This window comes from Theobroma cacao, chromosome 2 (genome assembly GCF_000208745.1).
Source record: "Theobroma cacao cultivar B97-61/B2 chromosome 2, Criollo_cocoa_genome_V2, whole genome shotgun sequence".
Classification (NCBI taxonomy): Eukaryota; Viridiplantae; Streptophyta; class Magnoliopsida; order Malvales; family Malvaceae; genus Theobroma; species Theobroma cacao.
Genome location: NC_030851.1, coordinates 38,443,129 through 38,458,715, shown reverse-complemented (window position 1 = coordinate 38,458,715; position 15,587 = coordinate 38,443,129). Strand labels below are relative to the sequence as shown.

Here is a 15,587-nt window from a genome sequence, read left to right as displayed (position 1 = left end):
AGCAGCCTCTGATGTAATTGATTACGCACTTGCTAGGCTGCAGACACCCATCATAGGCCTAATATTAGTTTATTTGTAACACTTAACACTTCCGGCTGATCAATTTGATAATGCTTGAGCTGCTAATTATAAATTAATTAGACAATTAATTATATGTTAAACTGATCTAAATGGTCTGGATGAAGTGTTCATATAGAAACTTCCAAATCCGTGTATCCTTTTCATGGAAACAGCCAGCAAATGTACACCATATATAACTCTTGATAAGGCCCCTTGCCTCTCATAAATATATTACTCCCAACTCATCGCAAACAGAAAAAAACATTCACCCACTCTGAATTGAAAAACTCTTCTCGGTCCACAGCCATAGTCTATGATGGGGTCATCCCAAGAGACCATCCAACAGCCTCTGCTTCAGTCACAAACTTCAAACACGAAATCCGAAACAAGCTCAGAGCTTGAGGACACATTATCGGACGCTAGGCTTTCCTTGTTTGAGCGTTTTAGGAAAGGAACATGGATCGAGTCCAAGCTCCTTTTCCACCTGGCTGCACCGGCCGTTATTGTTTATATGATCAACTACCTCATGTCCATGTCCACCCAAATCTTCTCCGGCCACCTTGGTAATCTTGAACTTGCCGCAGCCTCCCTCGGAAACACTGGCATCCAAGTCTTCGCTTATGGTCTCATGGTATAAATAATTTTTTTTTTTCATTGAATCAAATGTTTGGAATATATAAATATTAACATGAATTTAGATTGATATATCTATAGCTATCTCTTGACGTTAATTTTTATTATGATTTTTACGAATATATGTATAGTTGGGAATGGGGAGTGCTGTGGAGACGCTTTGCGGGCAAGCATTTGGGGCACACAAGTACGACATGCTAGGCATATATCTTCAAAGATCAGCGATTCTCCTCACCTTAACAGGGATTCTTCTCACCATCATCTACATCCTCTCCAAACCAATCTTACTATTACTTGGCGAATCGCCTGATATTGCCTCGGCAGCTGCAATTTTTGTCTACGGCCTAATCCCCCAAATATTTGCATACGCCTTAAATTTCCCGATACAGAAATTTTTGCAGGCTCAGAGCATAGTGGCCCCTAGTGCTTACATATCTACGGCTACGTTAATTATACATCTGCTGCTAAGTTGGCTGGCAGTGTACAAAATTGGGCTTGGTTTGTTGGGTGCATCGCTGGTTTTGAGCTTGTCCTGGTGGATTGTGGTGGTTGCTCAATTTGTATACATAGTTAAAAGCGACAAGTGCAGACATACATGGAAGGGATTCAGCGTACAAGCCTTCACTGGCCTGCCGAGCTTCTTCAAGTTATCGGCTGCATCGGCGGTGATGTTGTGCCTGGAAACTTGGTACTTCCAGATCCTGGTTCTGCTAGCGGGGTTGCTTGAGAACCCAGAGTTGGCCTTGGATTCACTCTCCATTTGGTAAGTACAGATCATTTCTGTTCTGTGTTTATTCTTTTTGGGTAGCAAAAACGTAAAAAACATTAATGCAAGCTGGACTAATCGAATATCTTATTGGAGGATTTGTACGGGTGAGATTAACTTTTGATCAACCTGTCTCTAGTTGTTGGCAAGGTACATAACCTTTAGAACAGAAAGACTTAAATTAGAAGGTCCCTTTGGAAGAAATCAACATGGCTTTTTCCTCCCATTTGTTTACACCCTAAATCTACAAAAATGAAAAGTGATTGCTGACCATAGATACGTATTTAATTACTAGATTCTCTTTTATCTATATCAATAATTACTTAGCAGACTTTCGGATTTGTAATTCTTACCATGCTATAAAGTCATAAAATAAAAATCTTATATATATATATATATATACATGTGGAGAGTGCGTTGATGTTGAAACTTAGCATAATGATCCAAAACCTAGGGAAAAAGAGATAAACTGTCAGAGAAGAGTTTGGAATTGTCTTCTCTTCTTAATAATTCAGCTACATAACTATCATTGATTTTATGTTTATGTTTTTACAAAATTTATTAGCCCATCTTCATTAACGAAGTTAAAGTGGTGGTGATTGCCACTCCTCAAGTCCTCGATTTTTATTCTTTGTTATTATATATAAATTTATAATTTTATATAATTATTTTTCAATTATTCTCTAAACAAAATCTTAAATCCGTTATTATCCCTTTATTCTTAACTGTACGATTTATTATTTTGTATATATATAAAGAAAAGAAGAAAAAAAATTCACTGAGTAGAAAGCAACATGTCAGCCGTACGTCAATAAATGTGGGGGGAGTTGTCATGTTTGAGTTGACTATCAGACATGAATAATTAAAGATGGAACAATGTGCTTGCTTTCCCTGTTCTCTCAGATTGTTTAAACCTCCATTTTGGTTTTGAACGTACAATGGAACTACTAGAAAATGTAACAAAAGTACGTATTGGAGGAATTTAATTGAATGTTTTAAATTAATAGAATCTTAATTAATGGGTTATTTCAGCATGACGATCTCTGGATGGGTCTTTATGATTTCAGTTGGATTCAATGCTGCCGCAAGGTCAGTCATCATCGACTTCATGCTTTCAGATTTTATTTGATTACTATTCTTTTATCATTTATAATATAATGTTCTTAATTTATTAAAAGTTATTATTTTATATATATATATCTATTATATATATATATATATATATATATAACTATAGATATTGAAACTTTTTAATTGACGAGAATTTTTATATTTGTTTATTATTAAGATTTATTTAATTTGTAAACATATAAGAATTTTAATTGTATTAAATGACGTTTATGTAAAAAATTATTTTCTTAATTTTAATAGTATTGAATCATTTTTAAATTAATATCATAAAATATCAATTATATATAATTGAAACAGTAATTATCTTTCAAATATAATTATCTTTTCTTTTATTAACCTTATACGTACTTTGAAATATTCGTATCCTATATATATATATATATATATATATATATATATATATATATATTAGGTATATAAAATTAGTGTCATTCAGTTTTTCTAACAAATTACTACAATATGAATCTTTAAAAAATATGAATGGAAATGAGCAGCGTAAGAGTTGGGAACGAGCTAGGAGCAGGACATCCAAAATCAGCATCGTTTTCGGTGGTAATAGTGACTGTATTTTCCGCCATAATCTCAGTGGCGGCAGCCATTATAGTTCTGGCTCTTCGTCACGTCCTTAGCTATGCCTTCACAGGAGGTGAAGTGGTGGCTGAGGCTGTTTCGGATCTTTGTCCGCTTCTAGCATTAACCCTTATCCTCAACGGAATTCAGCCTGTTCTCTCTGGTATAACAACTTCGAAAGTTTCCTTTTAAAGAGAACTCCTAGGGGATTTACTTCAACATATTTCTGTCTCACATTTCTGGTTTTACGATTTGCATGAAGGTGTGGCTGTTGGGTGTGGATGGCAAGCTTTTGTTGCTTATGTAAACGTTGGTTGTTATTACGTGGTTGGGATTCCCTTGGGTTCTCTTCTTGGCTTTTACTTTAAGTTGGGTGCCAAGGTATTTACATCGCCATTTTCTTTTTAATATTTCAAAGGCCACTGGCTTCGGATTATTCATGCATCATCTGGTTTCAGGGGATATGGTCAGGGATGATTGGCGGCACAGCCATGCAAACCCTCATCTTGGTTTGGGTCACATTTCGGACAGACTGGAAAAAGGAGGTAACCCCCTTTCATATTTTCCATCAAACAACACATAATTTATTGCTTGTCAAGCTGAATCAGATTCTTATATTCAATGGCAGGTCGAAGAAGCCAGAAAGAGATTGGTCACATGGGAGGATAAGAAAGAGCCTCTTTTGAAGTAGAGAGTCATCGGACAATGTCAGCCACATAAACAAATACAAATAACTTGATTTGTGACAGTGCAGCTCCCTGGCTTCATACGAATTATGGTCCTCATCAACCAAACTGTGACCCGGGGAAGCGAACTGCCCTTTCCATCGTTGAGTTTATTGGCAAGTATATACTTTGATGACTAGATTAGATTAGAAAGAACACTGTATGCATGACCTATGCAGCTGATTGAAAAGTGCCAGCTATTTCTATTTTTTCTTGGCGCCTGAGGTTCTCTTCTCTAATAGATATATAAGAGGGGTCGCCTCAAAAACTACTTCTAAGCAAATGGCTCGTAAATCCTATATCTATATAGAAGGAATCTTGCAACAAGAGGCATTCTTATTTCTACAGATGGTATAAAGCTGTAATGGGGAAAAAAGAATCAACTACTCATTCATTGTAAGAAATTGCTTGAGCAGCAAGACGAGTACATTTCATTACAGATTCCTAAACAAGAACAAAATGATAGGATAAATGAGAAAACAAGATACAACAGCATTACTTCTTCTTCCCTGCTTTTCCCTCCTTTCTTCTTATAACCTCATCAGCATATTTCACACCCTTTCCTTTATATGGTTCCGGAGGTCTCCATTTTCTAACAGAAGCAGCAAATTGACCAATGGCACTTTTGTCGTATCCACTTACAACGATTCTGGTGTTTTCTTCCACCTTCACTTTAATGCCTTCTGGGATTGCCATCCTGACTGGATGGGAAAAGCCAAGACTCAGCACCAGGTCTTTTCCTTCAAACATTGCACGATATCCAACTCCAATTAGTTGAAGTCTCTTTTCAAAACCCTTTGATACTCCCACCACCATGTTGTCAGTAAGAGTCCTAGCAATTTCATCAAAGTAAAATCACAATTTAAGTGTTATTAAGTAATACTTAAAAGACTTTCAAAGTCTAAACTTCCTTCACATAATTAGTTCATACAAAAATTTGAAAACAGAGAGAAACATGAATCAAAGAAGAAGAATGCATGACTAAATACACATCACATGGCCTTAGTCAGGTGATTAGGATACTGGGAGTAAGTGAGGGTTGGAGCAGAAATCATAGTGGGTTCAAGCAGTAGCTCTTTCCTCTCATACCCAAAAGGGTATACGATTTTCCGTGTCCTTACTTTTCTTTTTTTTTTTTTTGAACACCACATTCTCCTGCATCAACAATCTTTTTACACAGAGCTAGCCATGAATGTCAGATAGGACCATAATATGCATCCACATAAACAGTTCACATCATTTTCAACACTTACTGCTGCTACTAAATTTGCCTTTATATCTTGAAGTAAAAATCACGTTCCTATGTACAAAAATAAGAATCCAACACAGTAACTTCATCCATTTCAAGAAAAATACCAAATTTTGCATACATTTGTATGTCAATCTGTTGGATACAGCCATCGGATGTATTTTCTGCCAGCTGGTATGATCAACACACACCACATGTCCCAGTGACATGCAGGATTTTATAAGACCAACTCACATGTTGAAAAATCCATATATCATAGAAAGCAAGGAAATTAAGCATATATAGAAGCATTCTAGGAACGCCAAAATCAATTTCTGAAAAGAATAAATAAAATTCTTGAAAAGGAAAGAGGGAGAAGGGAGGTTTCTTTGGAATTTCAAATTTCAGGTTAAAAGATTGACTCCTAATGAGGTGATCATCATAAGGGAACACACTTGTTATAAATATGTTGAATGAAGGCAAGCAGAGAATGCACCTACATCTCCTGCAGGAATGATTGGGACCCAAAGATGGAGTCAAGAAATTAGTGATGTTTTTTGTGAAGGCAGTCAATCAAGAATTCAAGATACCTTGATCCAAAACCCAGCTCAAATCCAGAATGGCACCCATGGGTGCTTGAGGACATTTATCAAATTAATTCCTTGTAAGGAATAGATCCAATTGCAGTTTTCATTATGGAGTTTAAAGAGATTAAAAATGGGATACAATACAACGAATAAGCGGTAGATGCCTAACAAGCAAGTATAGTGGAAAAGGTATAAAAACCACAAAGGTAGACGGCTAAGGACCATGGTTAGTGGACTGAGGTGAATAATTGATTGTCTCTTTTTGTAAGTGATACGAAATGCTAATTTCAGATAATGTGGTAAAAAATCAATAGGCATTCTGAACACTTGTTCAAAACCAATTATCATTTTCATTTTCATGAGATGATAAAATCAGATTGTAATCATAAAATGCTAGTTGTTGGTGTGGTAAATTTGCAAAGGTGATCTTGATTCCAAATATCAGTATAGTCCTTCAGTAATGTTTGTAAAAGGGTATTTAGAGAAAAATTATGAAGAACTAAGTAGTAATAATTACGTAATCATCAAGATAGACTAGACAAATAACATATCAAGAACAAATTAAAAAAAGGCAACTTTCTGAGAAAGAGAGGAGAAATAACACGGTAGGACCAATTACCTGAAAAGCCCATGCATTTGGTTAGCTCTCCTAGTCTCTACTGCCTTTCTGACCCTCAGAATCCCAGGTTCCTCCCTATCAACCTTTACTTCTCGTGGATAAGTCAATGCAAGTTCTCCCAAAGGACCCTTTACTTTTACATCTTGACCCTCCAATGTAATTGTCACATTGGATGGCACTTGTATTGGCTGCTTCCCTATTCTTGACTCCTTACATTCTACAGCCTTCCTCACTAAACTAACACGAGTTACAGGAATGCTAGAAATGCAGATTGCATTTCTCTCTCCCAAAAAAGCAGACCTCAAATTGCTGCAAGACCACAAGAAAGTAACGGCATCAAATTTCAGAAATAATCCACAAGCCCCATGAAACAGACCTGTTTGGATAACAATAACTAATGATCCCTTTGGTTGCTGCTAGAAAGCACAGCTTCTGTTTTCATCACCAAGTAAAATTAATGATACTCCTTTACATTCAAGAGCCCTTTCCTAACACTGCAATATTTCGATACTGTAATTTCAAAATGACTGATCATTTAACTCTATATCTCAAGGAAGCTTAGAAGCTGAAATTGGCCAATTACTTTGTGGATCCTAGTGTAAAAAAACTACACCTCAAACACAACAAAAAGCAAAGGATAACTACACAGTAATTTATATGTCCAGTTGATAAATTATGCAATATTTCAACACTTGACAAGTGTTTATTTTGAAATGCAAAAAGAAAGTTTTTCCCAGCAATGGCCAATACAAACTTTAGAGCCCCATAGCTGCACACCAAGTAGCAGGTCACTTCAAAAATAGAGTGAAAAGAGACAAACCCATTTCCAGGCATAGCAATTTGAAAGGAACATTCTTAATTTCACGACCAAATAACATTTAAAAACAAAGATATAATGAACTAAAAAAGTGAAAAGCAAGGAAAACCCATCTCCTAACGCCCAATAATTTGAGGCTACAATACCCGAAAGGACTATCCATAAGCAGAACAAAGACAGAAACAAAAGAAACATGGTTGGGGTTCAAACCTGGTTTGGAAAGATATAATTGAAGAAGCCATTTCCTGGAGAGTTCCTTTAGCATCAGCTTCGGCCTATCCAAAACGATTGTTGGTTACTCTTCTTTTCAACTGTTATCGAGTGTGTCAGCCTGTTTTAGCTTGATGACACTATTACCCTTCTTTTAAGAGGGAATGCCCAAGGTACCACTGGGCTTAGCCCAATTACAGCCTGAACTTTTCTTTGTTGGGCTGTGGGCAGTTAACTAGGCCTAAAAACAGAGTGAAAAATGAGAAAATAGCCCTGGGCCCAAGAAACCATATGAGCCTAAGGCCTCCCGAAGTCTAAGCATAGTAAGTGATATTATAATTTTTTTTTCGACTTTAATTAGACGTGATAATTTTTTTTACAATCTATTGGTAAATAAATACAAACACGACAAGAAAAATTCATTGTGGCATGAAAAGTTTTGACTTCGAGATAACAAATGAATCTAACACAACTTGATGATTTTTTACGAGTGTTGATTGGTTAATTGTTAGTTTTTATCTCACAACTCTCATCTTATTTTCATGTTAAAATTTAAATTCAAGAAACTTTGAAGGTAAAATTCCAAATTAAATGTCGTTTTAAAGGTAAAAATATATTTTTATTGACTCGACTCGGATTAAATGATCTTTGGGTTGAACCAATGAATCAAATAACTTTTTCAATCACTAAGAAAAGAAATTTCCTTAAATTAAATAAAATTTAATATTATTTATTATAAATTTATATTTTTTAATAAAAATATATTTATTGAATAAAGAATTTTATACTATAAACTTAATATTTATTATATTTTTATTTGACGTCAGATTCATGACCTTATGATTGAGAGTCCAAAATATCTATTCACCTAAATCTTTACTTGGAAAAAAGGAAAGAGACAGCCTTATCCTTAGGCTAGATGAGATTCTTTTGATATGGATGAAAATTATTGCCCTCTTTGTGCAGGCTCCATCAACCCATGCTTTACCATGCAATTGGATGCCAAGGACAATCCGTCAATCTTCACTGTAAGCATCAAAAGCATTCTAAAGGGGAACGTTAGCTAATAAAGATGATACCACTTCACACGACGTAGACCATTGGCCTTTACTTAAATATTCTTTCATTTTAATAATTTCAATTAATTTTGGAAAAAAAAAAGTAAAAGAAAATTCTATTTGAAAGTATTTTCTACCATTGACTTGATGATGACTTGATAATTTCAAGTGGTGTTTATTTAATTTTCTTAGGTTTAATTTTTTTTTTGTGTAATCAATACGGATTAAAATTTTTTAATTATATAATAAAATTTAAATAATTTTTTATTATTTTATTATATTTAATTAAATTTTTATATTTTATTTTAAATCAAATAAAATTTTATAATTAACGATTAATTAATTATTATTAATTAAAATATTATTTGTCATTTTTACTTCTACGATGTTGATGTGGAATGTAAAAAATATTATATAATCATGTCATCATTTTATATTAGTATGTTATATTTTCATTTACAATGATATATCAATGTGTTACGTTAGTGCCACGTAGCATAAAATAATAAATATCATTTTTGTCTATTAACATTTAGTTAGCTATGAATTAGAAGAGTTTATCTGGTGCAAAATAAAAGTATAAAGAACTTAATTAACTATAATTAAAACAAATTTATTTAAATTTTTTTGAATAGTTTAAAAATTTTTAAAATTATTATATCTAAATAATAATATCCTTGATACCACTTAATAGTAACACTATTATTATTGGATAAATGAAAATTATTATTAGAATTTATTATTAATAGAAATTTTATTTTATTAAAATAATTTATGGAAATTATCATTTTGACTAAGACAATTAAAGTAAAGCATATGATTCATGCACAAATTGCTTGATAAATAAAAATTTAATACACTACTATCAAATAGACTTCATCAATGATAATAATATGAACAAAATTATAATTTCTCTCTGGTAAAAAAATCAAATTATAAAAGAAAAAAAGGCATTTTCCAAAAAAAATTGCTTTAAGCCTTTAACTTACACTCCCTTTGCTTTTGGACCACATGTGGAAACTCTTGCTGCTAACTGTTTCAGAAAAGGGATGGACTGAATTTTAATGGTGGCAAATTAGTTTGAATGGATTATTGATAGATTCCAAGAGTGTGTATCACCAGTTCACGACGCCCTTTGGGCACGTGGAAATGATCCTTTCTTCCATGAAATAATGCATAGAAAATTCAAAGAAATATTATCAGAGTAAAAAAGAAATCCAAGACAGGATGCAGACCGCATGCAATGCAAGTGGGTGAATATAGTCAAGAGCCGAGTTGTACTTCTTCCCTAGAAGAACATCTCTCTTTTTTACCCAAAAAACCATGAGCAATTTCTTTTATTCCTTCAATATTTTTTGTTATTTCAATTATTTTTACAGTAAAACAAACGTTGCAATTAATTACTGGGTCCCTAAATTGATTTGTCTACTCATAAACGTCAAGTCTCCCCCACATTACTCTGTTTTTCAACATGAGGTTCAAAAGCTCCGAATTCGAAGTCTAAATCACTTTTTTTTTTCTTTTGAATTTATTCCAAAGTACTATTTCTTGCAGCCATGGGGATTTTAGTATTGTTATAGTTTCTTCCATAAGTTCTCTGCTCTGGTTGTTGTCACAGTATGGCAGGTTAAATACACCATTAATTCACTTTTCCTGTTCCAAGTTCTTCTGTTTTTTTTTCTTTTTTACTTGAAGTGAATTTTGCTTTGAAGGTTGAGTTTTCTGATTGATTTTATAATCTGGGTATTTAGAACAATGCATGCTGTTGTCAAGTTTCTTCAACCTCATGAAGCCTTGACTTTAGACAAACGCTAACTCTTTAAACAAAAGAAATTTTCTTTTTTCCTTTTTGTTTCTTTTTGGAATTGTTGATTTTTGATGTATTCAACAATGAGACATCTTGGGTTTGTTTCATTGTTTGTTTTGATGGTATGGGTATGCCAGAGTTGTCTCGTGGGTTGTGAGAAGCCTGCTGTTGTAAACATTGGTGCTATTTTCACATTTAATTCCGTTATCGGTAGAGCTGCAAAGCCAGCTATGGAAGCTGCGGTCGCTGATATCAATGCTAATCCCACGATTCTTAATGGAACTCGTCTTAACTTGTTCATGGAGGATGCTAATTGCAGCGTCTTCTTGGGTTCTACTGAAGGTAACGTCAATTCTGTTTTTGTTCTTTCCTTTTTTGCTAATTAGTCTGTTATAGTACATGGTTGGTATTAGCAGTTCTTATGGCTTATATAAATTTTAATGAATATTCTCAACGACGGGAAATGTTACGAACTTAACTCAATTTTACTGAACAATTTTCTCCTTCTGTCCTCTGTTTTAGGTTCACATGAATTCATATAGGATCAATCAATTACTTTAAACCCTTTTCGACTCTAATAAATTCTTTTTGATGACTTATATCCATTTAAACTGTAATCTTTACTTTGTTTTGTCTCTAGATTTCCTTTTAATTAATCTCCTAGCTTGACAGGCATAATAGTGATTTTTTATGCTAATGAAGTTTATCAGCAGTTTAATCCCTTAATGAGTTCAGAGAGATGCCGAATCTCCTCATGTCGTATTTGTATACCTGTTGATTTCTGTTTTCACTGCGGTCAGATTGCCATATCAGGCCAAAGGTCTTGCAGGCATGGTGTTTCTTGAAAATTTACTGCTAAGAATCTTAAACAAAAATAGAAGTTCTTCTAAAACAGATTGAACCTTTCTTTTATTTCAGCTTTTCAAGTAATTGAAAAAGAGGTGGTGGCTATTATTGGTCCGCAGTCATCTTCAATTGCTCATATAATTTCTGCAATTGCCAATGGCCTTCAAGTTCCACAAGTTTCATATGCTGCCACTGATCCAACTCTTTCTGCTCTCCAATTCCCATTCTTTCTCCGAACTGTGCAAAGCGATTCCAACCAAATGATTGCTATGGCTGATTTAATTGATTTTTATGGGTGGAAAGAGGTCATTGCTATCTATGTAGATGATGATTATGGAAGGAATGGGATATCTGTCTTAAACAATGAACTTGACCGGAGAATGGCAAAAGCTTTCTATAAATTGCCTTTGCCTGCCCATTTTGCTCAAAGTGACATCATATCTTTACTCAATAACTCTAAATTGCTAGGTCCTCGTGTGTATGTTGTTCATGTTAATCCTGACCCCCAATTAAGAATTTTTGCCTTTGCCGAAAAGCTTCAGATGATGACCAGTGATTATGTGTGGCTTGCTACGGATTGGCTTTCTGCCACCATAGATTCATTCTCTCCCATGAATCGAACTGCTCTTCATTCGTTTCAAGGAGTAGTTGGACTGCGCCAACATATTCCAGAGTCCAACCAGAAGAAGGATTTTATGTCTCGATGGAGAAAAATGCAGCAGAAAGGGTTGGCAACTTCACAGTTGAATACCTATGGGCTTTGTGCTTATGACACAGTTTGGACAGTTGCACATTCGATTGACAAGTTCATAAATGATGGAAACAATCTTACATTTTCATCCAGTGATAAGTTAAATGATATAAAAACAGGTGAAATGCATTTGGAGAAGCTTAAAGTTTTTGATGGTGGTGATATACTGCTCAAGGAATTACTGCAAACAAACTTCTCTGGTTTAACTGGTCAAGTTCATTTTAGTTCAGATCGGAACATTGTGACTTCAGGTTATGATGTCATTAATATTGACAACATGGCTGTTCATACAGTTGGTTACTGGTCTGGTACTTTTGGTTTCTCAGTTTCTCCTCCAGAAACCCTCCAAGGGACTCAACATGGCAATTCTGAAATAGACCAGGAGCTTCACAGTGTTACTTGGCCTGGTGGAAAGATAGAAAGGCCTCGTGGCTGGGTGATTGCTGATGATGAACGGCCTTTGAGAATTGGAGTGCCCTATAGAGCCAGTTTTGTTGATTTTGTTACAGAACTGCATGATAGCCATCAAATTGTAGGATACTGTATTGATGTGTTCACTGAAGCACTGAAATTAGTCCCATATTATGTTCCTTACAAATTTGAGCTTTTTGGGAATGGCCGGTCCAATCCTAATTATGGTCAGCTTGTGAAAATGGTTGCAGATAATGTAAGTATGTCATTCTGCGTTCTGTAGTTGGTAAGGATTTTCATAAATTTTAAATTTGAACAAGGATTTTGAGGTGATAATGGTTGCACCAGTAGAGGAAAACTTTCTTGATATTTGTTGAACATAAGCTACCTAATTCTTTCCCACCAAAATATGTCATAAATCAATAAATTAAACATATTGGATTTTTTTACATATATTGTGTGTGGTAGTTGTTACTTTCATTGCAAAAGACGAGGGACTTCTAATGAGTTGCATGGTTAAGCCTCGGTCCAATAAGTGATAAATAGCATGTTGTGACTCAAATCTAATTCTTGCATTATGCACAGGCATGTTTATTTACAGATAGAGCTTGTTCAGCACATCTTAATTATTTAGTGAAATTATTGTACCAGGTGTTTGATGCAGCTGTTGGGGATATTGCAATCGTTAAAAACCGGACAGAGATTGTGGATTTTTCTCAGCCTTATATAACTACTGGTCTTGTCATAGTAGCTCCAATCCGCAATCCAAAATCAAGTGCTTGGGTATTTCTAAAACCATTTACAGTAGACATGTGGTGCATGACTGCAGCAGCTTTTGTGATAATTGGCATTGTTATTTGGATTCTTGAGCATCGAGTCAATGACGATTTTCGTGGCCCACCTAGGAGGCAAATTGTAACGATGTTTATGTAAGTTATTGCAATGTTTCAGAGAAGTTCGAGTTAATATTATCTGTCAATTTTTTTGTGAATGTTATACCTTGATTCTTTTCCTCCTATGTTTTGGTAGATGGCCTTTTTCTTTTTCACTCAACAAAGCCTGTGCATGCCTACCTCTAATATCATTCAATTTTACTATTGCAGGTTCAGCTTCTCAACACTGTTTAAGACAAACCGTAAGGAAACTTTGGCTCTCAAACTTATTTTCTTTTAGAATTTTTTTCGCTGAAGATAAGTATTAACCAGTAGGAGATATGATATTAGCCTCAGGCTACTTTTGATGTCCACAATTACTGATTTTATTTACTGAAGTCTTTATATGTGACCACTTCAGTTCTTATGAAATTTATTATTTACTATGTAAATAACAAATGATGCCAACCTTACAGTTCCAGTTCAAACAGAGCTGCATTATTTCTATGAAAATATAAACCTAGCTCAGTAATTCTACTTGTCTCTTCTATGTTGTTGTTTTTTGTTTTTGGGTGGGGAATTGGGGGTGCTCTTGATTACCCTGCAGATATTGAGATACTAGAAAAATGGTTTGGTAGTACATGTAATTTGAAGCTCTTCTTCTTAGGCTGGTAAAATTTTCTTTTGAAAGAGGTATGAAACCATTGCTTATCCAAATAAATAAATAAATAAAAATAAAAAACCCATATAGGCCTTTTTGTTCTATTATGCTTGATTGTCTGCATTGTGAAGCCCAATGTGGATTAGTGATAAGGCTAATCGGTTTGGGACAGCAGTAATTATCATCAAATTGGCATCATTTGTTTTTCAATCAAACATGTGTCTCAAACCCTTGCTTTTAAAGCATAAAATGTCCTTACTGTGTCTACTCTTTATCACTCTTTTGTCTCAAGTTATTGAAAATTTTGGAATCCACATTGATCTAAAACGTGACAAACTTTCATTTTAACAATACAGAGGAAGAAACTGTAAGCACACTTGGGCGAGTGGTAATGGTGGTGTGGCTTTTCCTATTGATGGTGATAACATCGAGTTATACAGCAAACTTGACTTCAATCCTCACTGTTCAGCAACTTTTGTCGCCCATTACTGGAATTGACAGCTTGATTGCTAACACTTGGCCTATCGGTTACCAAGTTGGTTCATTTGCATATGGTTATCTTTCTGAGAATCTTAACATTCATCAGTCAAGGCTTGTTGAACTACACTCCCCTGAAGAGTATGAAAGTGCTCTACGACTTGGGCCAGATAATGGAGGGGTGGCAGCTATTGTTGATGAGCTCCCTTACGTGGAATTATTTCTGTCAAAGCATACTGACTTTGGGATTATAGGCCAACCATTTACAAAGAGGGGCTGGGGATTTGTAAGTACTTTCTTCTACATGAAAATGCATTCATACACGTGTAGTTGGACTGCTGGCATTTCATGTCTTGGATTACTGCATAATCAATTAACTGTAAAGTGTAAATAAAAATACTCTTTTAACTCAGTGTATAATGTCTATGATATGTCACTTGTATGAAAAGTTGCTCATAGATTGTGTTCACTGCATCATATCAGGCGTTTCAAAGAGATTCCGTGCTTGCCGTTGACATGTCTACTGCAATCTTGAGACTTTCTGAAAACGGAATGCTTCAGGAGATCCATAAGAAGTGGCTTTGTAAGATGGGTTGTCCTGGAGAGAGGAGAAAAAACTATGAGCCTAACCAACTCCACTTAACCAGCTTCTGGGGTTTATATCTTTTATGCGGTTGCATCACTCTTGCTGCACTTCTCATCTTTCTTCTAAGAATGGTTCGCCAATTTGTCCGGTACAGACGAAGGCAAATGAAACTTTGTTCCCTTTCGCCTGCAGTTCAGTCGACTACTCGTTGCTCTCAGGTCATATATAACTTTTTCAACTTCATTGATGAGAAGGAGGAAGCTATCAAGAAAATGTTTATGCAGTGTGAGATTAATCGAGTTTCAGAAACTCCAATGAGCTCAACAACATGAACTTCTTCTTTTGGTAGATTTGGAGGGATATATATTAGCCTTTAGTGCTTAACAGAAATCTAGTCTGTACATGAATCAGCTTATACAGCAAATTTAGGATTTGTGATGATTGTAAAATATCACTTTTCCTGATATATAGAAATATCAAAATGATGATTATAATTGCCCATATATGTCTGCAAATGACATCAATTGTGCACTGATCTTAATTTTATATATGAGATGGTAGACTGGGATATTACAATGCTCATTGTTAGGTTACTTCTTTGGTCATTTGAGTTCAAACATATTTCTTCTCCGAAACTAATTTCCATTTAGCTGTTATTCAGTATACAGAACAAGGTATTACTTACTAAAACAGACTCTATGCATAGATGGATATGCCATATTCTGCAATTAGTTTGATTGGTTCAATCATCTGTTCGTTGCTGGTGCTTCTA

The 15,587-nt window shown here is 34.7% G+C and overlaps 3 protein-coding genes across 3 annotated transcripts; 2 read left to right on the top strand and 1 right to left on the bottom strand.

Moving 5' to 3' along the window:
• LOC18610092 (protein DETOXIFICATION 40) lies at positions 282-4,107 on the top strand. The gene is made up of 7 exons (XM_007045571.2): positions 282-691; positions 825-1,456; positions 2,492-2,548; positions 3,085-3,323; positions 3,423-3,541; positions 3,619-3,705; positions 3,789-4,107. Exons 1-7 carry the CDS (start codon positions 374-376, stop codon positions 3,849-3,851), a joined length of 1,515 nt encoding a protein of 504 aa, XP_007045633.2. The 5' UTR covers positions 282-373; the 3' UTR covers positions 3,852-4,107.
• On the bottom strand, positions 4,253-7,474 carry LOC18610090 (50S ribosomal protein L6, chloroplastic). The gene is made up of 3 exons (XM_007045569.2): positions 7,347-7,474; positions 6,320-6,628; positions 4,253-4,717 (listed from the first exon to the last, which is right to left on the bottom strand). The coding sequence occupies exons 1-3, from the start codon at positions 7,376-7,378 to the stop codon at positions 4,381-4,383; spliced, it is 678 nt and encodes a 225-aa protein (XP_007045631.1). The 5' UTR covers positions 7,379-7,474; the 3' UTR covers positions 4,253-4,380.
• LOC18610088 (glutamate receptor 3.7) lies at positions 9,916-15,395 on the top strand. Its single transcript, XM_007045565.2, has 6 exons — positions 9,916-10,553; positions 11,130-12,475; positions 12,871-13,148; positions 13,323-13,354; positions 14,109-14,515; positions 14,713-15,395. Exons 1-6 carry the CDS (start codon positions 10,283-10,285, stop codon positions 15,145-15,147), a joined length of 2,769 nt encoding a protein of 922 aa, XP_007045627.2. The 5' UTR covers positions 9,916-10,282; the 3' UTR covers positions 15,148-15,395.